A 27,141-nucleotide genomic window follows, 5' to 3' on the forward strand; every position below is an offset into this window, starting at 1 on the left:
TTAACACACTGTCTCCTGCTCTCTGACGGACTGATGCAGGTGGAGCTGGCCATCAGCAGAGACCACACCCTCCGTGGGTCCTCTGGGCCCCCCTCCTGGATGCGCGCTATCTTTTCCAGCCTCAGTGTTTTTCAGTCACCCCCTTACAAACACCCAGGTTCTTCCCCAAGTGCTTCCTGCCATCCCACTGCAGCCAGAAAGAACTTCCAGGTCAACGTTCAAAGATGGCACCACAGCCAGTCGCTGGCTTGGCCTCTTCCCTCTTCGGTCCCCTTAGCCCTTGGTCATGCTAGCCCAGCACCAACTTGCCCTGAGTGGCTCTCCCCCTTTCTTGCTCCCTGGACACCCCCTGTCTGCCAGGTAGTGCTGTGCTCCCTCTTCTGTGCTGTTGGCACCCCATCTCTGGGCATGCTGAGGGTGTCTGTCATCGTGTCCACAGCCCTGTGTCCCAGCCCCAGAGAGCAGCCTGTAAGGAGTGGGGGTTCCCTGATGTTTGAGTGAACAGGCGGAGGTGTGAGTGTGTCGGATGCCGCACAGAGTGCAGGCTCCCAAGCTGTTTCCTGGGCAGTAACGTCACTCCAGAGTCCACTGACTGGGACTGAACTCCTGCTCCTGGTGGGCGCCCTGCCAGGCGTCTTAGCTCAGGTTACTGCTCCGCCCCAGTGTGGGGACAAGAGCATTCCAGGGTGTCCCAAACCAGGAATTCAGGCCCGAGAAACATCACGAACTCAGACCTACAGAGAGCTCTGTTGGCTTAGAGGTCAGGAACTGCTAACACAGAGGTGTGAGATTCGAATCCACCAGCTGCTCCGCGGGAGAAGGATGGGCAGTCTCCTTCCTTGTGATTTACTGCCTCTGAAAACCCACCTGAGGGTCAGCTATGAGTCAGTTCCACCCTGACAGTAAATAAAAACTCACTACATTAGGTCACCAAGAATGGGAACCTCAGGAGAGAGATGAGCTGTCTCCTCTCATGCAATTTACAGCTTCGGAAACCCAATGGAGAGAGTCAGTGATGACTTGGTCCCAACGCCCTGCCAATGCGTTTGAGTGAGTTTGAATTTTGAATGATAGAGAACCTGGCCAACGATGCCAGGGACAGAAGACAGGGCTGTGTTATGTCATCTGGGAAGGAGGGTGAAATGGGGCCGCTGAGTTACAGCCAGGAAGACTCTGGGCTCAGGAGGAGACAGCCACCTGAGGGGACCTCCTGATGGGCCCACTGTGGCCTAGCTCACCAATACGGCTCCTTTCTTAGGACAAGACGCCTGTCTGCAATGACAAAACGCCTGTCTGCAATGACAAAACGCCTGTCTGCAATGGTGTGAGGCAGGAGCATTGTGTGGCCAGAGCCTACCGTTGGTGGGGATGTCGGGGCTGTGAGCCTATGACCTCATCCCATCCCTTTGCTTGAACAGAAACTGGCACAAAGTACCTCTTGGACCCACGGTTGACATTATCAGCAAACTTCCAGCCATGGTGTTGTCTGGGTGGAAAATACAGCACACACTCTCACACAGGGGCACTCACTGTACCGAGACACGTGTGTCCACACACAGACTCAATTCCTCCAGGTTCTGAAAAGTCAGCAGTGATTCCGGGCCCCAGAGGAAGGAAGAATGCAAGGCTTAAGGCCAGGAGCCGACTCGCTGGGTCGTGAACTGACCTGCTGACCTTGGACAAGGCCCTCTCTCTGGCTGAACTCCTATCTCCTCACAGACAGACTGATAAGAACACCTTTCTTCCTGAGGAAGGGAAAGGCCTCCAGGTTGCCAGAAACTGAGTCAGAGCTCATGTCTCGGGAGCACTTTATGTTGCCGACCACCAAGCTGGGGGATTAACTCAGTCCCTATATGACGCGGAACTGCTAGCTCTCCCATTTGACAGATGGGAAGACTCAGGGGCTCAGGGAAGTCAAGTCATGTGCCCAGGCTAGTGCAGAGGGGAAGCTGGGCGGTCTGGTAAGACTCCATCATTGCAATACCCACGTGGTACCAGGGGTGGGGACCACACCTGGGTCCTTCTGGGAGAGCCTTACTGGGGATCCTTACTGGGGCCACTGACTGTGCAGCACACACGCAGCCTGCCATCCTGCACTTGCAGCCCTTGAACTTGAGACCAGAACGGGGAGCAGCAGCCCAGTGCTTTGCAGCCTGACCTGAGCCCTCCAGAGGCCAGCCCAGCCTGGCACTCACATGGTGGTGGAGGCCAGGTTCGTGTCCTCGTGCTTGATCTTGCCGTCCAGCGCGATGCCCCGCCTCTCCCTGTTGTTGGCCAGCAAGGGCAGCAAGGTCAGTGTCTTGGTCAGCATACCATTCGGGGGCACTTTCTCTCTGCAGGAAAAAAACCAGAGTGGAGTGTTGGTTCATGGACACACAGACTCACAAGAGCAGGGCTGCAAACTGGTTCAGAATGACTCAGCCCCAGCACAGAGAACAGGGGCAGAACACGCTTTACACAGCAATCCAGTCCCTTGACCTCCCCCCGGGAGGCGAAAACACACAGCATGACTCAATCAGTGACGGTGGTCAGCACTTGTCCCTGAGGCCATCTGCTCACAGCAGAACCAGGAGCCAAGACCCACCAGGCACTGGGGTACATGAGAGTGCACCCTAAAAGGGGACAGACTAGAGCTCTGAAGGCCTAGTGGCAAGACGCTGCACTGCAATCCCAGAGGTACACAGTTCAAAGCCACCAGATGCTCAGCTGGAGGAGGGGCAATTTCTTCCTGTACCAGTCAGATCCGATTTGACAGGAGACACACACACACACACACACACACACACACTATCTTAAAAATAAAATAAAAGGGGACAGACTAGTGGTCCAAAGGAGCCAGTGGCCCTGGTTCCTTCCTGCTTCCCTCTCTTGTAGACCTGGGTTTGAATTGATGTCGGAATCTGGAACATTGCATCCCAATGTTGCCTTTTAAACATACCTAACATCGAGTGGGCCAGGCTGCCCTATTTGTGGCCCCAGGAATTCGTTCTTTGGGGAAGCAGACCCAAAGAGGTTGGGGGACCATCCCACCCCACAAAGCTTTCCAAGTTCTTCATCCCGATCCCTTTCCCTAGCCTGTCCTCATTATGGCCTGAAGGGTGGACAGTTCAGAGCCACTGGTCACTCTGTGGGAGGAAAAAGGTAACCTGATCCGGCAACGATTTACAGTCTCAGAAACCCCAGGGCCGCTCCACTCACTGTGGGGTCACTACGTGGGTCAGAACGGAATAGAAGGTGATGGCTGGGGGGTTTCTAATCCGTTTAGTGGAATATCTCTTTATGGACAAAGGTGCTTAGAGCATGCCAGCTACGTAAAGAGGGGAGACGGGTACAGAATTTACTTTTTTTTTTAAGTTTTTTTATTTTTTGTATGTACCGTCAAATCAGATCTGACTGGTACAGGAGGAGATTGTCCCTCCTTCTCCAGCAGAGCATCTGGTGGATTTGAACCGTGCACCTCTGGGATTGCAGTACACCTTCTTGCCACTAGGCCACCAAAGCTCGCCAGAATTTACTTTTTTAATATATAAAAGAATTTACTTTTGGAGGTGATGAAAAGATAAAATTGACTGTGGTGATAACTGTGTATTCTGTAAAATAGTAAAATTCCTTGTATTAGTATATATCTTTTCCTATAGGTAAAGTGTAAGGTATGTGGCTTATATCTCAATAAAACTGAGAACTAAGTGTTTTCCTTTTTTTGCCTGTTTCCAAAGCCTCCTTTCAGATGGGGGATGGATGAGCAGTGTCTTCAGTGGACCCATCTGACCACCTTGCATACAGTCTAGCTGGCAGCTCTCTCCTGGCCCCCCCAAAGATGCTATCACTTATTCTCATTTGCTTTTTTATTCTAATGAAGGGAGAAAAGCCATTCTTGGCAAGAGACTGAGAAAGACACATCCTTCTGTCACTGGTAAGAGATCTAAGAGATGGTCATAGTGAGAAGATAGAATCTTCCCCTGGGCTGGGGCAAAGATCTCAGATTCTAAGAATTCCCAACTGATAAAAAGACAACTGGAACACTTTGCTAAAAAGCGTAGGTTGGGGAGAGTGTTAATAGGGGAGCAGTAACTCAGAAAATGGGATTGTTATGGGTTGAATTGTGAACTGTGCAAACCTTAACCTCTCTACCTGTGGTTCTAATCCCGGTTGGAAATGGGATTTCATTGTTACGTTATTTAACACTATTAATGTAGCATTTATCTTATTTCCCTCTCTTCCACAAGGAGATGTCTGAGGAACCAGGAAACAGCGATAAAGCCAGGAAGATAAAGATTGACCAGATGAGTCATAGGATGGCACCATAAAGGAAGCAAAGGTCATTACAAAGAAAAGATCAAGTGTAAGAAGTCTCTGAAAATTGCACTAGAGTGTCAGGAAGCCAGAACAAAGGGAAGAAATGCCAAAGTAAAAGAACTGAACAGAGGATTTCAAAGGAGAGCTTGAGAAGACAAAGTAAAGTATTAGAATGAAATGTGCAAAGATCTGGAGTTATAAAAAGAGAAGAATTTACTCGGTAATTCTCAAGCTGAAAGAACTAAAAAAACAGTTAAAGTTATGACTGAGAGACGCTATGAGCAAAATCTCAAATGACCCAGGAAGCATCAGAACATGGAAGGAAAACAGAATCACCGTACCAAAAAGTTAGCTTGCTATGGAATTATGTCAGGAAGTAGCATATGATTCAGAACCAATGATAATAAAGGAAGACATTCAAGCTACTGAAAGTACAGGCAAAAAATAAAGCCCCAGGAAGAGAGACCAATTGACAGGTTTCAATTAAAAGATGCAGCCATGGATGTGCTCACCAGGTTGTGCCAAGAAATCTGGAAGACCAGTCGTTGGGCATCTGACTGGAAGAGATTCATATTTGTTACCATGACACACACACATACACACAAATCCAACAGAATGTGGAAATGACGGAATAATAATAATTAATTTCATATACAAGCAAACTCTTGCTGAAGATTATCCAAAACCAGCTAGAACACTGACAGAGAACTGCAAGAAGGTCAAGCTGGATTTAGAAAGAACCATTTGCACCGGGGATATCACTGCTGATGTCAGATGCTTCTTGGTTCAAAGTAGAGAATAACAAAACAGTGTTTAATTGTGTTTTATTAACTGTACAAAGACATATGACTATGTGGATCATAAGAAATTGTGGCTAACATTGAGAAGAATGAGAATCTTAGAATACTTAATTGTATTCATGTGAAAACTATACCCTGACCAAGAGGCTGTTATGAAAATAGAGCAAGGGAATTCTGCACAGTTTCAAAATCAAGAAATGTGTGCATCAGGGCTATGTCATTTCTCCTTATCTATTTAATCTGTATGCTGAGCAAATAATTCAGGAGACTGGACATTATGAAGAAGAATGTGGCATCATTGGAAGAAGACTCATCAACCTGCATTATTCAGATGACATAACCTTGCTCACAGAAACTGAGGAGGAATTGAAGCGCTTGTTGCAGAAGGTCAAGGACTGCAGTCTTCAATACGGATTGCATCTCAATATCAAGAAAACAAAGATTCTCACCACTGGGCCAACTGACAGCATCATGATAGATGAAGAAAAGATTGATATTGTTAGTGATTTCATCTTGCTGAGATCCACAGTCAATGTTCTTGGTACCAGCAGTTAGGAAATCAAAAGACAAGCTGCAGAAAAATCTGCTGTCAAGGAGTGCTCCAGAGTACTAAAGAGCAATGATGTTAGTTGGAAGACTAAGGTGTGCCTGATTCAGGCCAGGGTCTTTTGAATTGCTTGCTATGCATCTGAGAGCTGGACATTGAATAAGAATGGCAGAAGAAGAATTGATAGCTTTGAGTTGTGGTGCTGAAGAGTGTTGACCATACCATGGACTGAAACCAGGTTGCTTCTGGAGGCAAGGATTTTGAATTCAAGGATTCTGTCTCACATACTTTGGGCATGTTTCCAGGAGGGACCAATTCTTGGAGAAGGCTATTGTGCATGAAAAGGTGGAGGGACAGTGCAGGAGAGGAAGACGCTGGGTAAGATGGGCAGACCCGGTGACTGTGGCGATGGAGGCAGGCATGTCAGATGGTGAGGTTAGCTCGTCAGGGCAAGGTTCAGGGCGTTGTTCATAGGGTTGGTGTGAGTTAGAGTTGACTCAATGGCACATAACAACAATAACAAGTGGTAAGAAAAGAAATTTCTTTTGTTAATGCCACCCACTTGGTGTATTTCTATTCTAGTATCACCAGAGAGCCAGGACAGCGGGTGAGGATGGTTATCCAGTTTGAAGAAAGCAATCAGTGTCGCTGAATTACATGTGTAAGAATTGGTGGGTTGGTAAATCTTCGGCGTGTAATCTCAACAACAGCAAAGAAAGCCAATTATTTACAAACATCCAAGTGCCTAGCAACGCTGCCCAGGATAAGTGGTGAGACACGTTCCCATAGGACGTTCCCGTGTCTGCTTCGTCCACTTCTGCTCCCTGAGAACTCTGTGAGGGGTGAGCCAGGGTCTGGTGAAGATGGGGTTAAGTTGCTAAGGATCCTACCAGCCCTTGGAGTGGGAAGAAGGAAGGGGAGCTGACCCCCGAGTTGGCGGTCAGCAATCACCAAAAGGGGAACCTGACCGGAAGCTGGGCATCTGAGGAAGTGGAAGTGCGGTTGAAACTCACTGTGTTTCCTCCATGGCAACAGGCTTGACATAATAGTCGCTGGAGTAGAGGACCACATTGGCCACTTGTTCCACTGCAGAGGAGGAAGGGGTGATGAGTCAGGGGGTCCCGCCATGGCACGCACCAACCCTGGGTTCCAGGGAACACTGTCTTCACTGGTCACCATTATAATCCACTCCCCTGGCTTGTCCTTCTCAGGCTAGGGCTTAAACGTGCCCCTTCCCAGCCCTGTCCTAGATGCCCAGTAACTCCTCCCATCCATGAGCTGGAGCCCCGCCTCTCCTCTGAGCTCACGGGACACCCCTGGGCACCTTTAGTTCAGCACTGGCTCTCTTTCTCCAAACCCCATCTCCTTCCAGCATCCTCTGTCTCACAACACAGACAGCCTCCTCCTGGTTCTCATGCCAGAGGCCACGTGGAGGCAGCGTGGACGGGCTTCCTGTGCATGATGGACCGAAAGGCCTGTCTGCAGCTGAGCTGTGGTGACCCCACAGGTTTGCATGATGGACCAGAAGTCCTGTCTGCAGCTGAGCTGTGGTGACCCCACGGGTTTACATGATGGACCGGAAGGCCTGTCTGCAGCTGAGCCGTGGTGACCCCACGGGTTTGCATGATGGACCAAAAGGCCTGTCTGCAGCTGAGCCGTGGTGACCCCACGGGTTTACATGATGGACCAGAAGGCCTGTCTGCACAGAGTATAACTCTGCCCGTAGGATTCTCAGCCCTGGCTTTTTCAGAAGCAGCGCACCAGGCCTTCCTAGTGAGGTGCCTCTGGGTGAACCCAAACCTCCAACTAGTCAGCTGGCAGCTGAACAGAGGCATCGATCCTAGAATATTCTAGATGTTCTAGTTCGCAGTAACACAGATGGTCACCATGAGTTGACACAGCCTTGATGGCAATGGGTTTGGTGTTTTGGTTTTCACTAGCAATGCTAGTAGAATGCTGGAATGTTCCACGTGCACATCCAAATTCTCACACCTCATCCGTGAAGCACCGCAGAGAAAAGAGGAAAGTGGTATATGTCACCCAGGGTGACACAGCCAGCCCTGGTGGCACAGGGTTAAAGTGCTTAGCTGCTAAATGAAAGGTTGGTGCTTCGAGCCCACCAGCTGTTCCCTGGTGGAGAGAGGAGGCGTTTGGCTTCTGGAAATATCACAGCCTGGAAGGGCCTCTGGGGCGGTTCTCCTCTGTCACATGGCAGCACTATGAGTCAGGGTGCAGTGGACCATGTTTGTCCAGCAACTAGTGCACAGTGAAGCCCTGTGAGTCGAGGACAGGTGTGGAAAGGGCCAGTGGGGGAGTCTATCCTGCAGCCCTCGCAGCCAGGCTTGGCCACCAGGTTACGGTTGCCCGAGGCCTAGCAGGAGGCTTCAGCCTTGCAGAAAGTACTTTCCTTCAGGGTTTTACAAAACCTGGAGAGGTAGACAAGGAGCCAGTCCTGGGCATGGGAGATAGGCTTTCCCTGGGCTGAGTCCACAGGCAAGCCCAGGGTTTGGAAGCTAGCTTTTCCCACTGCCCAGAGCACACTGGCAAATGGAACTTAATTCCGAGGCTTTGGCCCGTGGAGACACAAAATCAGAACTGAAATCAGCCCTTGGCTCAACCTTTGGCCCAACAACAGGCAGGTCGGTGTGGCAATCAGCAGGGACCTCTGGCGGCCTAGTGCAGCAAGGCGAGGTCAGTGCTTGGAAAAGAGTGTCGAGCTTGGAAAGAAGGAGGGTCAGCGGAGGAGAGGAAGACCCGCAACAAGATGGACTGACGTGGCGACTTCAGCCCTGGGCTCCAGTGCATCAGAGACGATGAGGCCGGCACAGGCTAAGGCAGGCTTAGGTCAGCTGGAAGCAGGAGCAGCATCCACTTCCGAAATGGCTTGCCTCCGGAAACTCTATGTACCAACAGTGCTCAGGCCGTTCCTTCATAGGGTCGCTCTGAGTCGTCTACGACTCGACGGCCTCAAACAACAACAACAACAAGGAGCGGTACTCAACTGGACATCACCTTGGGGATTGCTTGACTGTAATCCCAAGGTGAGTAGTTCGAATCCACAGCTGCTTTGCAGGAGAAGGATGGGTCGTTTCCTCCTGGGAGATCGTCTGCCTCTGAACAGCCACGGCGGCCCAGCTACGAGTCAGTTCTGACTCGAGGACATACAACATCAACCGCATACGGTGTCAGTAACACCAGGGAAGAACACACTCCTCAGAAAACCAGCTTCACAAGGTCAAAGGGTTGCATGTGCCCAGGGATAAAGCTCAGGCGGCAGGATGGGATGGGAAAGAGGATGAATGGAAATGGGGGACACAAGGAGGACGCAGGGAGAGTGCTGCTACAAAGGCAGGGCTGCTCTCTGTGCCTCAAAACGGATGAATTGCTGTGTAGGACACCTGTTTTCTCTGTAAACTATTGCTCAAGTCACAGTAAAGAGTTTGTCACTGCCCCCATGGCTCCCCTGTGGTCTGGCAAGGGCAGAGCTCCCAGCCCCACCCCAGGAGGCCTGGCCCTGGAAGACGGAAGAATCACCTGTCGGGTGTCATGCTACGACAGAGGGCAGTCCCAACCCGAGCAGATACTGAGTGATGAGAACCGTTAACACACTCGACTGCTAACCCAGCCGTTGGAAGTTCAAGTATTCCTAGAGGTACCTTGGAAGGAAGGCCTGGTGATCTACTTCTCTCAAATCAACTTTTGAAAGCCAATGGAGCACAGTTTACTGCGACGTAGGTACTATTGCCCTGAGTCAGAATCAACTCCAAAGCCCCTGGTAGAGTGGTGACAGAATGGGCAGAGGTGACATTTACAAAGTCATCTAAGGTCCTGCTTCTGTGACCCCCCCAAGGAGGAGAGGCACTGCAAGGGCCTGGCAGGACCTTTGCTGACCAAAAGAATGACCTTTATTGCTATTGTTGTTCGGTTGGTGCTGTCCAGTTGACGGTGACTCATGGGACGCCAGGAACGAGATCTGAAGCTGACCCCTCCCTCCCCATCCTGCCCATCCCTGCCCAGCGCCAGCCGTTGTGGCAGGCACAGCGCCAACGCTTCTCCCCGAGGCCTTCCTCTCTGTCTCTGACCCTCCACCTTTCCCAGGACCACGTCTGAGGAACTCGGACGTCTAGTCGGCCCTGCTCTGGCGAGGTCTTCCTTACCTAACACTTTAATCTTCTTCACCGTCTTCTCAGTGTTGTTGGTCACACTCACGGTCACAGGAATGGGTTCCCCGTGGAAAAAGATCTGAAAGAGGCAGGAGTCCGTGAGAAAGGGGGAGAAGTGTGTGGTGTGGGGGGGTGACCCTACCTGGTCCATCCCGATCTCTTTAACTAGAATGAAAGTGACTCAGTTCCTCATGTGCTGATAGGAGGGATGGAGTGATGGTGGTGTGTTTCCTTCACAGAAGCTTCCAGGACATGCCCTGCCTGAGCAAGTCAGCGAGATGCAGATGAGGTGAAGGGAGAACACGCGGGTCCTGAGGGAACCGTATCAGAGAACACACCTGTGTGTGTGCGCGCGCACACACACACACACACACACACACACACGTTGTCGGTCGTGTTCTAACCAACTGTGTGAATGAGTGATTGTCAGTAGGCAGACGGTCCTGAGGCAGCCCCAGCCAGTCATTCTTCCCTTTCATTCTGTGACACATAATAGAAACCACACACACACACACAGACACACACACACAGATACACACACAGACACACAGATACACACACACACACACACAGACACACACAGACACACATATTCCCTGCTGCTGTGGCTTCTGAGAAACATTTCCAGCAAAGTAAGCCATTTGTCGTCACCACACCTAGGTGCCAATGGTGAACGTGCTCAGCTGTTAACCGAAAGGACAGAAGGACAAAGCTTTTCGGTGATAAGTGTGTGTGCAGCAGGCAGAGGCGACTGAAGAGTGTGCTGAGAGCTAGGGTTGCCCCAGCTGCTGCAAAGTGCAGGCAAATCTTCATACTATTAAAGGGCAAGGAGGAGTTGTCTGAAGGATGCCCTAGTGACGCAGTGATTAAGCACTGGACTGTAACCCAAAGGCCCGTGACTAGGACCTTCCAGTCCCTCCAGAGGGAGAAAGATTCAGCAGGTGGCTTTCAAACAGATTTACAGCTTTGGAAACCACATGGACCGTCAAGAGAACAGACAGTTCCCTTCTAGAGAGGGTAAAGCCAACTTGCTCCCTGGAGGCTAGGATTCTGAAGCTCTGTCTCACATATTGTAGGCACGTGGCGAGGAGGGACGAGTCCCTGGAGGAGGACATCATGCAGGGAAGGGTGGAGAGGAAGAGCTTGATGAGATGGATTGACTCAGTGACTGGGGTAACAGGGGCAGGTGCGTGGGAGACAGTGAGACTGGCTCAGGATCTGACAGAGCTCAGAGCTACTGTACAGAGGGTCTCTGTGAGTCACAGGCGACTTGATGGCACATAACAACATAACAACAGGAAACTCTGGTAGCTCGACAGTAAGGAGCTGTGCTGCCAACCGAAAGGCACACGGTTTGAATCGGCCAGCCGCTCTGCGGGAGAAAGACAGCCTCGGAAAACCCCCTGGAGGGTCAGGTCCAAGTCGGTTCTGACCCGACAGTGCAAAACAACAATGGCACGGGGTCACTGAGAGTCAGATCAACACAACCACAGGGTTGTCTGTCAGTCAGATGTTCGTGACCAGAGGATGCTGGTCCCCGGCCTGAGCTCACGTGGGGAATGGTGACACGAGGGCTGCTCCCTCCCCCTCCCTGCCCGGTCACCTCTTTGCTGAGGGACACAGCCAGCTTCAGGGGCTTGTCGGACATGAAGAACTGCCAGGAGGCCTCGGCCCGGGGCTGGGGGCCCATCTCGCTGGGGGCGTGCTGCACCTTCCGGATCAGCAGACGCACGGAGCTCCTGTGGACGAAAGTCACACACGTGTCCTCAGCACACGTCTCCCCGATGCCCTGAGGGCAGCTGGATGGGCTGGAGCTGAGAGCGCATGGACAGCAGCCTGAGTCTGAGGCAGCCTGGAGGTGGAGGAAGCCGGGGGGCCTGGCCTGGGTTCCCTGACCACACGCTGTGTGCTGGCCAGCTCCCCCAAGTGGCCATGTTGTCCCTCTTGGGACCCAGCCTGGCCTCGCTTCAGTGAGCAGATGACCTATGAGTGTGCTGTCTGTCTTACTTGAACCCCCTACCAGTGAGTGGGTCAACAGTGACCCCGCAGGACAAAGGGGACCACCTCACAGGGCACCCAAAGCTCTAAGTCTTCACAGAAGCAAACTGCCTCAATCTTCGCCCACAGGGTGACTGGCGGGTTCTAAGCAGTCCAGTGCGTAACCACTGTGCCACCATTTCTCCCTGAATGTGCCTCAGGGTCCTGTGACACACCTGTGGTCAGGTAGGCACCCTCGAGTTGGCTCTGACTCAGCGAGCCCAGTAGAAGAACCAAAGCTGCCTGACCCCGTGTCACCCTCGTATTCCCTCCTGGGCCTGCCCGGTGTTCCTGCCACTGTTGGTCCCTCTCCGAGAGGATCTTCCTCTCCTCTGATGACACTCTACTTTTCCAAGCTTGATGTCCTTCTCCAGGGACTGGCCATTCCTGACAGTACATCCCAGTGTGCGAGATCAATCCAGCCATGCCCTCTTCTCAGAAGCAAAGTGGCTGTCCTTGTATTAGCATTTATGACTGCAGGTTCACCTCAGCAAGATCTTGGGTTTGGACTAAAGCACATATCATAGAAAAGTGAATTGGACCAATATTGGGCTCTGCAGTGCACATAAAAGTTCTATTTATACCGCTGCCCTGGCGGCACAATGTGTATGACACATTGTGATGTTAATTGGAGGTTGGCTGTTCAAATCTACTAGCTGTCCTTTGGGAGAAGATGAGAAGTCTTCCGCAAAGATTTACAGCCTCAAAACCCCAATGGAGGCCAATAAGAGTTGGAATTGATTTGGTGGGAGTGGGCGAGGGCACAAACTTATTTTTAAAAAAGGACTCCTGATGGCGCAGTGTATGTTGGGCAGCTAACCAAAAGGTCAGTGGTTCAAATCCACCAGTTGCTTCTTGGGAGAGAGATGGGAAGTTTCCTCTTGTAAAGATTGACAGTCTTGGAAACCTGCCCTGATGGGGGGTTGCCGTGAGTCGAGACAGACTTGACAGCACTTGGTCTGATCTTGATTTTGTAGTCTGTTAAAAGTCATGCAGAAGTTAAGGAATTTGGGGGCTGGATGAGGCAGGTGGTTTGTTGGAGTTTTGGGTTTTTTTGTTGTTGTTTTATTGCGTGTGTGTGTGTGTGTGTGTGTGTACCATCAAATCAGATCTGACTGGTACAGGAGGAGATTGTCCCTCCTTCTCCAGCAGAGCATCTGGTGGATTCAAACTGCACACCTCTGGAGACTGGTGGTTTGAACCCACCAACAACTCCACAAGAGGAAGAAGAAGCAGTCTGCATCTGTGAGGGTTTACAGCCTCAGGAACCTCCCGGAACAGACAGTCTTCCTGTCCTGCAGGGCAGCTGCGAGTTGGCAGCAGGCTGGGTGGTAATCTCTTAGAGGGGCCCTGGTGGGCACTGTGCTTAGGGCGTCCAGCTGCTAACCAAACGGGCTCGGCAGCAGGAAGCTTGGGTTTGGGTTTTCATGATCTGGGAAGCTGCTACAGCATTTAAAGAAAGTTTGAAATGTAAGAAGAACCAAAAGGGGATGCAGAGAAAAATGGCACCATTTGATTTGCTCAAACCTTCAGTGTGTAAAATAATACAATGTCTTGAGGGAGCTCTAGTGGCCTAGTGGCAAGAGGCTGCACTGCAATCCCACAGGTACGTGGTTCAAATCCACCAGATGCTCTGCTGGAGAAGGAGGGACAATCTCCTCCTGCACCAGTCAGATCCGATTTGACAATACACACATGCAAAGTAATAAAATTAAAAAACAATTAATTAAAAAACTAAAAACAAAACATTGTCTACAAAGTGCACTAAAGCGAGCTGTGTACCTGTGGAGCGTTGATTCACGTACATGCCCAAGGTGTGTGGGCGTGGCTGGCAATCTGGTCTGGGTACAAGGTGAAAACTGAAGAAAGGGCCTCTGGGGGTTCATAAGTGCTGTGAGGACCCCTGAGGTTCTGACTCTCACCAGCATTTTCTCCACGTGCCCCCCCCCCATTTGACCACTTGGTCCCGTCTGTGGAAGGTTCTAATGTGAGGAGGCCCCATCACCTCAGACCATGCTGGTCCTGTACAGAGTCCTGTCACACTGACATAAACGGGCGTGTGGTTTCTCACCCCACTCTCTGGCCGTCACACTCCTACAGCGATGCCCACAAATGTGCTCTTACTTTTTGGGAATTTTGTCCTCTTCACAGTCTGTGATGTCTGTGGCGAATGCTTTGACCTCAAAGTCGACTCCACAGGCCTGTCCGGGATGAGAGGATGGAGGGGAGAGGTCAGCGGAGGGGGGAGGTCAGGGGAGGGGAGAGGTCAGCAGAGGTGCGAGGAAATGCGCTGGGAGTTCAGACCTGGGGTGGGGTGGGGGTTCAGCCGCACCAGTTTTCTTTGCATTAACCATACCCGTTTATGGCTTCAGCCAGTGAATGAGATTCTGGGATGGACTGGGAATGAGGACAGGGTCTCAGCACACAGTCCCCGGAGGGACCCTCAGAAGGTGAATCTGTGCTGGCTCCCTTCTCTGGCGTCTCTGTGTCCATCTCTCCACACCACACTTACTCATCCTTGAACTTGTCTTCTTTCTCGGTCAGTTTACTGGTTCCTCTACCCACAGCTGTGAGGGCAGCAGATCCTCCCTCACAGGGTCTGGGGCAAGGGGTGTGGCCAGGCATCCACAGGGCCTCAGGCTGGGCACCAACAGCCTGACCCCTGTGGGCAGCTGCTGCCTTCATTAAGTGAGCACCAGAAGGGAGGGGGTGGGGCTTAGGGCTCTCTGTTAGGTTTTTTGTTTGTTTCTTGGGGGCTCTCTGGGGGTTTTGTGGGGTCTCTGTTTTTAAAAATAATTTGGAAATGGGATGTGGGATGAGGAGATATTGACTTTAATGAAATAAAATAGTGCAGCCAGAGTGTTCCTTAGAAGCAAAAGTGAAACTTTGTCTCCTATAGTCCATGTGAATGGAGCCCTGGCGGTACAGAGGCCGCCCGTCAAAAACTCCGGGGTTCAAATCTGCTCTCTGCTCTGCAGGAAAGAGATGGTCGGTCTCCTCCCATAAAGAGGTACAGCCCAGATGCTCTGCCGGGGAAGGAGGGGCAATCTCCTCCTGTACCAGTCAGATCTGATTTGACGGTACACACACACAAAAATAACACTAAAAAAAAATTTAAAAAAAAAGAGGTACAGCCCAGGAGTTGAAATTAATGGGATAGTAGTACATTTACTACCAAGCCCAAAGTGGGTGATTTTAATCTGCGGCCTTCAGGCCTCTTCAAATTGTTTTTTTGTCAAACATTCTAGGCGGTATAGCACTGATCTGTGCACTGCTGTACAGAGGTAACTTGTGGTGACTGGGATGCTAAACACTGTGACACTGATGTGTCAAATGCGATAATGGTCACCCATGGCGGACAGTGTTTGGTGGAGCTTCCCAATTAAAACAAGCTTGGAAGCAGGAGTGGCATCCACTTCCGAAATGGCTTGCCTCTGGAAACTCGATGACCAGTGCTCAGGCCTTTTGTTCATAGGATCGTTTGAGTTGTCTACGACTCGATAGCACTTAACAACAACAACAACAACAGTGCATTTTCTGGTTTGGTGACACCATAAGGAACACTGCTGGCCAGTGTGTTACGTGTTGGCTATTAACAGAAAGGTCAGCAGTTCGAATACTGGAGCTGCCTCCTGAGAGAAAGCTGAAAAACCATCTCTTCTCTTTAAGATTTACAGCATCACAAAGGTGATGGGAGGCTGCGGTGAGTCAGAAGCGACCTGACAGCAGTGGAGTTTGTGTGTGTCATTGGTGTAGAGTGGTATGTGTCAGTTCCAGTCTGTTCAGTCCCGGCAGCAGCTCCGTGAGAGAGAGCTGGGGAGTCTGTTCCCATGAAGATTACAGTCTCAGAAACCTGACGGAGGGTCGTCCCCGCGGGGTGGACTCCGCGGCAGTGGGCTTGGTTTTGGCCCTGTGTTTATGGGTCAGACCCTCGTGGGCAAAGAGCCCAGGGCTCTGGTCACAAGCCTGGCCGTGGTTAAGAACTGTAAGGAGAGTGATGAGCTCATGATGGTCCACTGCACTGGTCCCTCTCCTCCTGTGTCTACTGGAAGCATTCTTTGATAAAAAGTTATTTTTAAAGTCTATTGAAGGAAGGAAGGAAGGTGGGAAGGAAGGAAGGAGCTGCTGGAATTCCTCTTTAACTGACCTTTCCCACGTCTTGTGGGGCTGGCTGCAGCATCACGGAGCAGGGTAAATAGTCGGGGAACTGTGGGAAGAAATGAAAAGCCGTTTCATTCAGAGAAGGGTGTTCAGGGGTAACAGACAGTCGCCACATGAACACTGGGAACTGAAGACGATGAACAAGCAAAAGACAGGAGTAACGCTGTTGACAGAACCTTCCCAAACTCCATGCTGATGTCGTTACTTCACCAGCATCGACTCTATTCAGAGGAACCCTGGTGGCACAGTGGGTAAACACCCAGCTGCTGACTGGTACGTTGGGAGTTTGAAGCCACCAGCTGCTCTGAGGAAGAAGGAGGAGGCTTCTGTAACAGTGACAGTCATGGACCCCAGGTGGGGCTGTCCTATCCTGTCCTCGAAGATCACTGCAGGTGGAGACCCGCTTGACAACAGTGGATTGCTTCAGCTTTGGGTAACCCTCCTCAGATTGCATTCTGAACACGTTCCCATGTTGTAAAGTTCCACACCTATTGCTTTTAGGATTCTACAACATCCCTGCAGTGTACCAGCCCCCTTTGACGGCTGCTTCTTGTTATAATTGTTGCTGTTGAATTGGTTCGGACACAACAGACGGCCCACTGCCTGGCCCCCAGCCTCGCAGGTGTGATGCTGGGGCCCATCGGTGTGGCCCCTGCGTCCACCCATCGTCCTCTTTTCCTGATCCTCTGCTTTGCCTGCGTTAACATAATGTCCTTCTCCAGGGACTGGTCCCACCTGGTAACACGTCTGGAGTCGCTGAGAGGAAGTCCCGCCAAGCTTGAGGATTTCAGTTACCCTGATCTCACACACTGCTCACGGCAGCATTTTTACACTTTTTGTTATTCTTGGTCCCCTCACATGCATTTGGAAGCAGGAGTGGCATCCACTTCCTAACAACATGCCTCCGGAAACTCTGTGAACTTTGATGAATATGATATTGGTAGAGGGGCTTCAGGCCTTTTGTTCATAGGGTCACAGTGAGTGCTCGACTCAAAGACAATCAACACCACCACCACCACCACATGCATGCAGCCCTGGTGGCCCAGTGTCAAGAAGCTGCGCTGCAATCCTCAAGGCATGTGGTTCGAGGCCTCCAGATGCTCCGCAGGAGACGGATGGGCCATCTCCTCCCACGTGATGAACTGCCTCTGAAAACCACCCCCAGAGCTGGGGGTCGATTCTGGCCCAACAGTACATAACAACAACAACAACAACAACACATGCACGTAGAAGCTGGACAATGAATAAGGAAGAAGACGAATTGGTACTTTGGAATTGTGTGTGTGACGACTGTTAAAAATGCCACGGCCCGTCCAAAGAACAAACAAACCTACTTTGGAAGAAGTGCGGCCAGCCTGCTCTTTAGACGCAAAGATGAGGGGATTGGTCTCGCATACTCTGGGGCATGTTACCAGGAGGGGCTAGTCCTTGGAGAAAGACATTACGCTTGGACAAGACCAGAACCAGTGAGAGCAGGGAAGACCCTCGACAACACGGACTGACACAGTGAGTGCAGCAATGGGCTTCGGCACCGTGAGGACCTTGCAGCTGGCACAGGACTGGGTGGGCTTTCATTCTATTGACCAAAAGGGCACTGGGAGTGGGAACTGAACACAAGGCACCTGACAATAACAACAACGACAACATCTCGTGAAGCGTCTGCTCATGGGTTCACCTCACGTAGCACCTAAAAGTCTGTCAAGTTTTAAGGCGTATATAATACACTAGCAGAGAGAAGGTCGACCTTCACGGCTCCGACCAACAGCAGCTAGAGTAGGAATCCCTTCCCCACAGTGAGCTCATGCGCAAAGGCTTCAGAGGGCATGAGCTCTGGGGCAGCTGGCTTCAGCAGGCACGACGAGGACCTCAGGAGAGAAGACATGACGTCTCCTGATCCTCTCAGTGTTCACATCGCCTTGTCTGGCCCAGATCTCCTGTCCCAGGGGGCTCACTTTCCTGTTCAGAGCTCGTGGGGCCAGCTGAAGAGTAGGTCTAAGAGCTTTCTTTTTATAGTTGAATAAGCAAAGGAACAACCCATGCACATATAATTAGATGGTTGAATGAAGGGAGATATTTAAACAGTCGGTTGAAATAAGCTGAGAGGCTATTTTCAAAGACTTAAAAAAAGACAATCCCAGAGCGTGTCATTTAGAATTTGCATCATGGATGCAATTTAAAGACCCACAATGGTAAAGTTATTCTCTTATTCCCTTTCCTCTGCTCCCATTCACATTATGAGAGGCTGTGGTTTAGGGAAAAGCTGGGCTAGAGAGGTGGAGGGTCAGGGGAGAGGAATGCACACCTACCGTCAGCATGAAGGGGTATGTGTTGGCCCCGAGTTTCTTAAGCAGACTTTCCTGTAGCTTTGTGGGGGCACCTGCAGTTCCCACAGGAGGATACACCTGGACCCGAGAGAAATACAGGTCCCTGCGGAACGTCAGGCCAATCACATCGATGTCTTCCTGGCCATAGCGGAAGGCGCAGGTCAGAGAGACATAAACTGGGAAGAAGACAGGAGAAGGTTGGACCTTGCCATGTCCCAGTCCCCTTCCCAGTCAGTTGTCATGGCAACAGTTGCCACTAGCCTCAGTTTGCAGAGTGTTGATGCTCTCAGTCAGGGAATTCTAACCTTTAGCAACTAGAAAAGATGAGATTTGAAAGAAGCACACCACCCAGCAAGGCTTTGTATTTTTGGACTTGGCACTTTCCTCAGGGTCTGTGTTAATTCATTTAAAAGGATGCATCAGAGGGTGGGAGACACTTCCTTCTAATCATGTTATTTGGTCGGGGTGGTGGACATTGATTGTTTTCCTTTTTCCTGAAGGTTGTTCCCCTGGGAGCTAAGGATGACGTGTGGTGAGTCCTGAAAGCAGATTCTGGTGGACATTTATGGACAGAGAATATGACACTCACCCTTTGCTACACCATGTGCTCCTGCCCTCCCTTTCCTGGGCCCACCAGTGCAGGGTTGTGGAGGAGACTTTGAAAGTGTCAAGGGTTCTGCAGGGCAGACTTGGATGGAGTTAAGAATCGAGGTAATGGACAGAAGAAAATATGCTTGGGAGTAAAATAAGTCCAAGTCAGAGCTGGACATGGGGCAAAGAGTGATGCTAGGAGGTGAGTGAAGTCCTCGAGTGGTGGGAATGGCTCATGTGTTTGGCTGTTAACCCAAAGGTTGGTGATTCAAGTCCACTGAGAGGGGCCTTGGACAAAAATCCAGGTGACCTACTTCCTATGTCCACTGAAGACATTCTGGAGCATGGCTGTACTCAGCGTACGTGGGGTAGCCAGGAACTGGAGTCAGTGCAAAGTCAAGTGATTTATCTTCAGTGTTGTAAATGCAATGATGTGAAACATGCTAAAAACGGCATTGGAAGTGACCTCTCCGAGTGTTTCGTGGCTGTGGGGCTCTGTCTACCCCGCACCCCTGAGCTCCATGAAGCCATAATCACCAGCCAGTCAGTCCCTCACTGAGGGAAGAAGGAGGAAGCTGCTGGAGCCCCTGGTTCATGCCTGTCCTTCACCATGCATGCTGTGTCTAAGAGGAGGCGGCTTCTCGAGCCAGGGCAGGGAGCGCAGGGCTCACATCAGCCTCCCCGGCACTGGAGAGCAGCAGTGAAAGCAGAGGCCACAGAGGGGCTGACCCGGGCTGCACTTCTGCCCTGAACCCTTGGAAGCTGAAGTCCACACCTGTCATTGACCTTGGAGTGCATCTGGGGTTATGAACAATGCCTTGTGGTTGCCGGTAGCAACCACTTGGAAAAGCATCTTCGGAATGGGGCTGACTCACAAAGACATTCGCATCAGGACAACTTGAGTCGGCTCCAGTTCCATTGACGTAACTGTCATTACTAAGAAATTGTTTGCCATACACAGTGTAACTACCAGGCGGATTTTTAGGGCGTTCAGACCCGCAGGGGCTCAGAATCACTGCAGTAAGCACAAAAACATCTGGCTTCCACTTCCCCTGCCTTCCAGGAGGTGTGGCTTCCTCAAAGCCCCTGCCGGACACTTCCCTCTGGATTTGCCCCAGTGAGGGGCACAGTCTGTCCACAGGCTACACCTGCTACTTTGGATAAATGCATCTGTAAGCCTTCACTTCTCGGTCTGAGAAATGGGACAGGGGGGCTGTGACAGGAACAGGACTGTGTGGACAGGCTTAATGGACGAGGTGTGAATGGGTGAGCATGCAATAAGATGCTGGCCTGCTCCCTGCCCTCCAGACCCTCTGCTTCCACTGACAAAGCATCGGTTCAGGGCCAGCTGTGCCCCAGCGGTCTCTCCACCCGGACAAGAAGCTCTGCCTCACCTTTCTTCCCCTTGATCAGGTCAGGGTCGACCAACACAACGCCATCTAGACCAGGGAAAGGAGAGAACAATGAGACTAGAGAAGCCAGCTGCCCTCTGAAGGCACGAGGCATTTTTTTTTACTAGACATATTTTAATTGCACACACAATCCTGTTCATCTTGGAAAATCAGAAGATGATTAAACAAAGAGAAAATAAAGTCACCCAAGTCTCCTGTCACTCAGAGACATGCACTTCCAGGACGCTGCTGCTGGGTAGAACTGAGTCAGAACCAACCCAGAGCTGACCCTCTGCTTGGTCTTCAGAGGCGGGAGGAGACGGCTGTCCTTACCCTGCAAGACAGCCTTTGGGACGGCAGTGCAGCTCCTTACCACGCGGCCACCACACTTCTCCATTGTTAGGACAGTGCTGTCGAATGTTTTCCCCAGAAATATTTAATTCTAGAAATGTTTTATACAAAAACTACAGTCGACTACACACACGGCTTTTTATCACTCAACTATCTATTGCCAAGAATCTCTGGGTGATGTAAACACCAACCGGGCAGGTTCTAGTCTACTGAGAGGTGCCTTGGAAGAAAGGCCTGGAGATCTCCTGAAAAGCCATGAAAAATCCTCTGGCGCCCAATTCTTTTAATGTGCATAATTTGACGGATTAATTGCTTTTGCATGTGTGCAACCATTCCCACTTTTTCTAAACGTTTTCGTCAATTCCCCCCAATAAACTTGGTATCATTAAACACAACAACACAATAATAAAAAGGTAGGACTAGACTTGACCTTTAAGAACATGCTGCCAAATGGCTCTAGACAATACTTTTGACAAGAAGACTCTCATCCCCAGTACGTGCTTTCCTACTTCTTTTTATTATTATTATTTAACTTTTTATACTGCAATAATTCTAAATTTCACTAGAAGTTGCAAAGATAGTGCGGGGTGGGGGGCATGCAGCCTTCACCTCGTTTCCTTTGATGGCTGGGTTTTACGTGGTTATAACGCAGTGCCACACCGGGGAGCTGATACTGATAAAGCACGTCTGTGTGGCTTGTGCGGATCGTGTAACCACGTCACAATCAGACAGATTCAGGCGGCACCACCGAGCAGAGGGTCAGTGGGAGAAAGGAAGGCCCTCGTGGAGACTGGCATGGTGGCCTCACCACCGGGCTTACACCAGCCCAGCCGAGGCTGTGAGGACTGGACAGGAGGGGACACGGGTGGGATCTGTTGTATGTGGAGTTGCTGTGAGTCAGAATGGACCGATTTTCACCGCATCATCACCAGTTTTCGGTGTTGACATTATTTCTTTGGCTTATATCACCCTCCTAGCATGTGTGTCACGCTATCTCGCTGGGCTTTTAATTAGCCTCTGGATGTGCTTCCCTGGCATCGTGAATCTTCTTGGATGAAATGCTTCTGCATGTCTGTAGCTCAGTGGATGGCTGATTTAATTTTGCTGTTGAGCTCTGAGAATTCTTTATCTCTCTACTATGCTCTGCCAAGAAAACAAACAGATTCACCCTGGAGAGGGTTAAACCAGGCTACTCCTTGGAGGCAAGGATTCTGGGGCTTCGTCTGACATACTTTGGACATGTTGTAAGGAGGGACAGGTCCTTGGAGAGGGACATCATGCTTGGGAGGGTGGAGGGACAGCACAGGAGGGGAAGGCCCTCTATGAGGTGGATTGATTCAGTGACTGGGGTAATCGGGATGGGAGTGTCAGAGACAGTGCGATTGGCACAGGACAGAGCAGGGTTTAGGGCTCTTGTACAAAGGGTCGCTATGAGTCGCAAGTGACTTGATAGCACATAACAACAACAACACATACCACTCATTCCTTTGTCTCCCCCATACTTTAAAAACGACTTCAAATTAAATTATTGCATACCCCCCTACATTATTAATGATGCCAATTTGTAAAAAGATTAAAAAACCCTAGTAAACAATGGTCTAATGAATTAAAACAAAAAATTGGCATTAAAGTTTCCCTCCAAACGTAACCTACCCACAGGTTCCACTTGGCTGATGTGGTCGATGTAGTCTCTCTTCCCGAGGTAGATGGTCACCTGCAGGGAAAACAGAGGTGGGTTCAGAAGATCCAGGGCCACTGCTCTAGACCCTTCATGTTATGGTCAGCAACAGACAAGGCTTCGAAGCAGAGAGAAGACTTACTGGTCTGGTAATAGAAGCTAGTGGAACCCCAAAGCAAGGGCTCTTGAACACACCCAAACTCACCTGCCATGGAGATTCTGACTCAGGGACCCTAATAACCACCAAGCCTAGTGACACGAGGATTCTCCTGGGGCCAGAAGTGAGGTAGGCTGTGCCAGCAAGGTCTGAGAAGACTGATCTTAAAAATGGGGGCAGATGCTGACGACTTGGCTCCACTGTTCCATTTACTCCTCACAACTTCTCAGGAATAACCTCATGTTCTAGAGGGGGAATTGAGCCTTGGAGCCTTTCAGCAGAGAGTACAAGGGCATGGGGGAGCCCATTAGGTAGTTGGACGGGGAGGGAGGACTGAGAGGTGAACCGGAGGGGCCTTTCCTCTCTCTCTGAAGAAAATGTGACTGTAAGTAAAGGGTAGTGGGAAGGAGATTGTGGGAAGCAGGATTGGTGTCATAGTTTTGCTTGTTTGGTTTTTAAGATGCACGAGGTCAGTATGGGCAAATACTAGCAGAGCAAGAGAGGTTGCAAGCACATCTCAGGTTGGAGCGGGGGCGGTGAGACTGACGGCAAAAGACCTGGAGAAGGTCATGGACCATGAGGTCCATCCAGGTGGGAGTAGAATCGTGAACTTCAGCTGCAGACAGGGTGCCTCTGCTGATGCAACTGACTGGGAAGATTAAACTGTGTGCCCCCAAAACACTCAAGTGTCAACCCCCCAAAATCTGTGGATATGAACTGATTTGGAAATAGCACCTTGGCAGATATAATTGATGTGGTCATAGGGAGCTATTCTGGGATAGGGTGGGCCCTGAGCCAATTGGCCTGGCGTCCTCATAGCAGAGAGACACTAACGGAGATACGGATGGAGGGCGGCCTTGCAGAGATGCAGGCCGAGGCCGGAGTGAAGCTATACATGCTGAGGGATGCCTGGAGCCACCAGAAGGTGGAAGAGGGAAGACAGATGTCAGAGAGAGAAAGCCGGGCCCTGCTCACACCTTGATTTCTGACTGTCAGGCTCCAGAACTGTGTGAGAGAGGAACAGCTACTCAGACTGTGGTACCTGGCTGGAGAAAACCAGTCCAGACAGAGCAGGTGCCGGGGCCAGAGTGGGGCTGGCTTATGTGGAGGTGCAGGGTACGAGTACAGACCCCGGGGGCTGTGGAGCAGACCCTCCTGCACCAGAAGGTCAAGGGCGCACCTGGACCATCTACCACACCCCTGAGAAGACCCATCAGTTGTTTTCATTTCTGCTGAGTGGGCCAAGTGCCAGGGCATTTCAGGAGTGTCGGATTAGGGTCAAGATCAGGGGCAGGGGCAGGAGCAGCCGAAGTATGTCTGCTCTCCAGCGGCCCGGAAGGTCCAGCTGTGGTTTGAGACCATCGCTGCTGGGTCAGGTGAGCAGACGTTAGGTATCCCACCGATGCAACAGCTGTGGTTTTCCCGGGTGGGGGAGATGATTACACAAAGGGTCAATGAGTCGTCAGTCTAGACAAAGTGACTCAAAGTGGGCCAAGGCCAGCTAGGACAAGAAGTGAAGTTGGGGTGGAGAGTAGGGACTGAGAAACTGGAGAGAAATGAAGAATCTTGGGACTAACGCCCAGTCATTGAGTCCACCCCCCTTTACCGTCCACTTCAGACGGGGATGGACGGCAGGGACTGTACTTCCTCTGATGTGCGGGGTTTCGGTGTTGATCACGTCTACTGCCATCATTCTTTAACTTTTTATAATGAGTTGGGTGAAGTATACAGGGTGGATCTGTTCTCCATTCAACAAGCCACACACGTTTTGGGTGGAAGTTTACAGAGCAAGCTGGCTTTCCACTCAGCGCACCTTGTGCTTTGAGGCTGGTACCAGCCATCCACCCACGACCACCCTGTGCTGCCTGCTCCCATTCCTCCTCCTTCCCGAGCCCTCTCTGCTTTCTGAACGTGACCTTTGGCACTTGCTGCTCTTGTGGTCTCGAATGGTTGATTGTTGTAAGGAGTGTGTACCTCCCTACGGTGCTTGCTCACCTTGTGGACCTGTCTATCTACTGTCTAGCTAAAACCTGAGCCATGCAGGTGAATTCAGCTGCAGGCTAGAAGCGTGAGGGGGTCAGGGATCTGGGGGTTGGGGGTGATCATGTCTTCCCTTGAAGAGGCTCCACGCATTGTATTTCCTTCCAGACACTCGCTTCCAGGAAGTCATTCACTCCGGTGCCACTCACCGACTTGTCCCGGGAGACCTTCTTGAAGATGACGTGGCTTTGGGCAGACTTGCCTGTCTTCCCACTGGCCGCCATGCTTTCTGTCTCTGGAAGCTTCCTTCCCTGTGGGATGCACACAGAGTCAGAGTGCTGGGGAGAGGCAGAGACCCTAAATCCAAAGGCTAGAAGATTCTGGTTACAACACCCAATCATGACCTGCTCTGGGTCCCTGGAGCTTTTCCTTCTGTCTGCCTCACTCCACGGCTGACTCCTCGAGGCCTTTGCATTTGACCGTGTGGAGCTTCGAAAGACACATCTGCTGGTTTTTGTGCTAAGCCTGAAGCATGTTTCATAGTCAGCCTGGTCAGGAAGCCCCGCGAGGGTTGGGTGAGGCTTTACTTTCAGACCAACCTTCGAGACATGCACTATTTCTCCTTGGTTGTGGGCGAGTGGCCTCTAACTCATAAAACTCCTTGTGCAACAGGATAATATGCACCCCATCCTGTGCTCCCCCCTTCCCGACCGTGGGGGGTTCAATCACAGTGGCCCAGAGGGATTTCACCAGCTGATTTCTGGAAAGAGACCACCGGACCATTCTGCCTAATCTTCCTTAGTATAGAAGCTCCGTGGAAACCCCACAGCACAGCAACACGCAGGCCTCAATGGACAGAGGTTAGGTGTACGCACATGAGGTGCACTTGAGGGGAATTGAACCCAGGTCTCCCAAGTGGAGGGAAGCATTCTACCACTGAACTGCTGTTTCGAACAGCTTCACACCTGCCCAGGCTGAGTTTCAAGTTCTATTGGCACTGAGACAATAATGCCTTAATGGCAATGAAATAGAAAGTGTCCAGAAAACCAACAACACAAACACTTTGAAATACACGACGTCCCGCACGCTCTGCTCCACATTCTCACTGAGCAAGGCTTTTCTCATCTAGCTCTTTTCCACCGCTCCTCCGACCCACAGCCTTTGACAGGTGGGCTGTCTCCTCTGTCTGGAATGAAATGCATCCAGAGCTTCCTTAACTAGCAAAGTCAGGTCCACAGAAAAGGCAACACTGGAACACATGGCATGAAGGAGCCCATTAGACTGTCCACTCACTTTTTTAAAAATGAAGTCCTCTGTTTATTGCTTTTTTAAAAATTTTCAGTCCACTGTTTTACATCAAGGTTTATGCTTTGTGCTGTACAGTTCTGTGGGTCTAGGCAAACACGTGATGCCACGTGGCCACCACTGCAGTGTCCCGCCCTGAGAATGTCCAAAGTGCCACCCTCTTCACTCCCTCTACATGGATCCAGACTCTTGGAAACCACTCATCTTGTTGGCATCATCTACTTGCTAAAAAACTTGGAGGGAAGTATGAAACACTAAGTATATTAATTCTGTATGCAAATCAATACAAAACAAATATTAAAAAAATAGTTAAAAACCCAACCACCAAACAAAAACCTCGTTGCTGTTCAGTCAGAACTGACTCCAGCGGACCCTCCACTGGGTGATTCTGAGGCTGTGAACCATGCGGGAGAAGACTACCCATCTTCTCACAGGGCGGTTGGTGGATTTGAACCACCAGTGACACAACTCGCTGGGACAGACCGGGCCTCAGAGCGTGTGTTCACGTCAAGTCAGAACCAACCTATAGCTAACCCTCCGTGGGTTTTCAGAGGCACTAAATAGCATGGGGAGCAGGGAGAGACGGCCCCTGAGGGGGAGACGGCCCCTGAGGGGGAGACGGCCCCTGAGGGGGAGACGGCCCCTGAGGGGGAGACGGCCCCTGAGGGAGATACGGCCCGAGGGGGAGACGGCCCCTCATAGTTTTGTCTTTTCCAGATCATTACAACCACAAGCTACATACTCTTCAGACTGACTGATGTCACACGAGGTACAGAGGGTCAGGGACGAGGTGGAAGACCCCCCAGGTAGACAGACACACACCGTGGCTGCAGCTATGGGCCTGCACACCACAGCGACATAATTATGACAATGGTGCAGACCAGGCAGGGTTTTGTTCTCTTGTACACGGGGTCTCGATGAGTTGACCCCAATTTGTCAGCACCTAACAATAACATCAGCACCTGAGCCCCCTCCATGCTGTTCCTTATTCCACCGCGTGGCTGCACGACAATGTACCCATTCTCCATCGAAGGACCACTGGCTGAACCAGGCACGGCTGAGCTATCCGTGACTGAGGACGGCTCTGAGCGGAACTCTGCCCGTGTTCTCAGAGGCCAATTTAAGGAGTGCCAGGCCTTTCTCCCGAGGTCCCTCTGGGTGAACTTGAACTTTCAGCCTTTCAGTGAGCAGCTGGATGCCTTAGTTGTCAGCCCCCCTCCCAGGGTCCCCTATTGGGGTGCCTCTTGATTTCCCTGAACCTCCGTGCTGGTTTCTGAGATGCCTCTGCTGACTGCCACATACCTGTGAGTTCTGAGCGTTGCTGATGGGTCCAGGCTAGGAGGAGAGGTCTCTGGGGCTC

The 27,141-nt window shown here is 51.0% G+C and overlaps 1 protein-coding gene across 1 annotated transcript in view; it reads right to left on the reverse strand.

The window, feature by feature from the left end:
• Positions 1–24,760, reverse strand: part of SAG (S-antigen; retina and pineal gland (arrestin)) — a 35,273-nt gene extending 10,513 nt beyond the window's left edge. The window contains exons 1-10 of the mRNA XM_006893459.1: positions 24,686–24,760; positions 22,315–22,375; positions 20,314–20,358; positions 18,311–18,504; positions 15,991–16,050; positions 13,968–14,044; positions 11,410–11,545; positions 9,801–9,885; positions 6,657–6,729; positions 2,196–2,333 (exon numbers count right to left, since the gene is read on the reverse strand). Coding sequence (XP_006893521.1) covers positions 2,196–2,333; positions 6,657–6,729; positions 9,801–9,885; positions 11,410–11,545; positions 13,968–14,044; positions 15,991–16,050; positions 18,311–18,504; positions 20,314–20,358; positions 22,315–22,375; positions 24,686–24,760 — 944 coding nt within the window. The remainder of the gene's footprint in view (positions 1–2,195; positions 2,334–6,656; positions 6,730–9,800; positions 9,886–11,409; positions 11,546–13,967; positions 14,045–15,990; positions 16,051–18,310; positions 18,505–20,313; positions 20,359–22,314; positions 22,376–24,685) is intronic.
• Positions 24,761–27,141: the final 2,381 nt, after the last annotated feature.

Source organism: Elephantulus edwardii, unplaced genomic scaffold (assembly GCF_000299155.1).
Source record: "Elephantulus edwardii isolate Elephantulus edwardi_28Jun2011 unplaced genomic scaffold, EleEdw1.0 scaffold00127, whole genome shotgun sequence".
NCBI classification, from domain to species: Eukaryota; Metazoa; Chordata; class Mammalia; order Macroscelidea; family Macroscelididae; genus Elephantulus; species Elephantulus edwardii.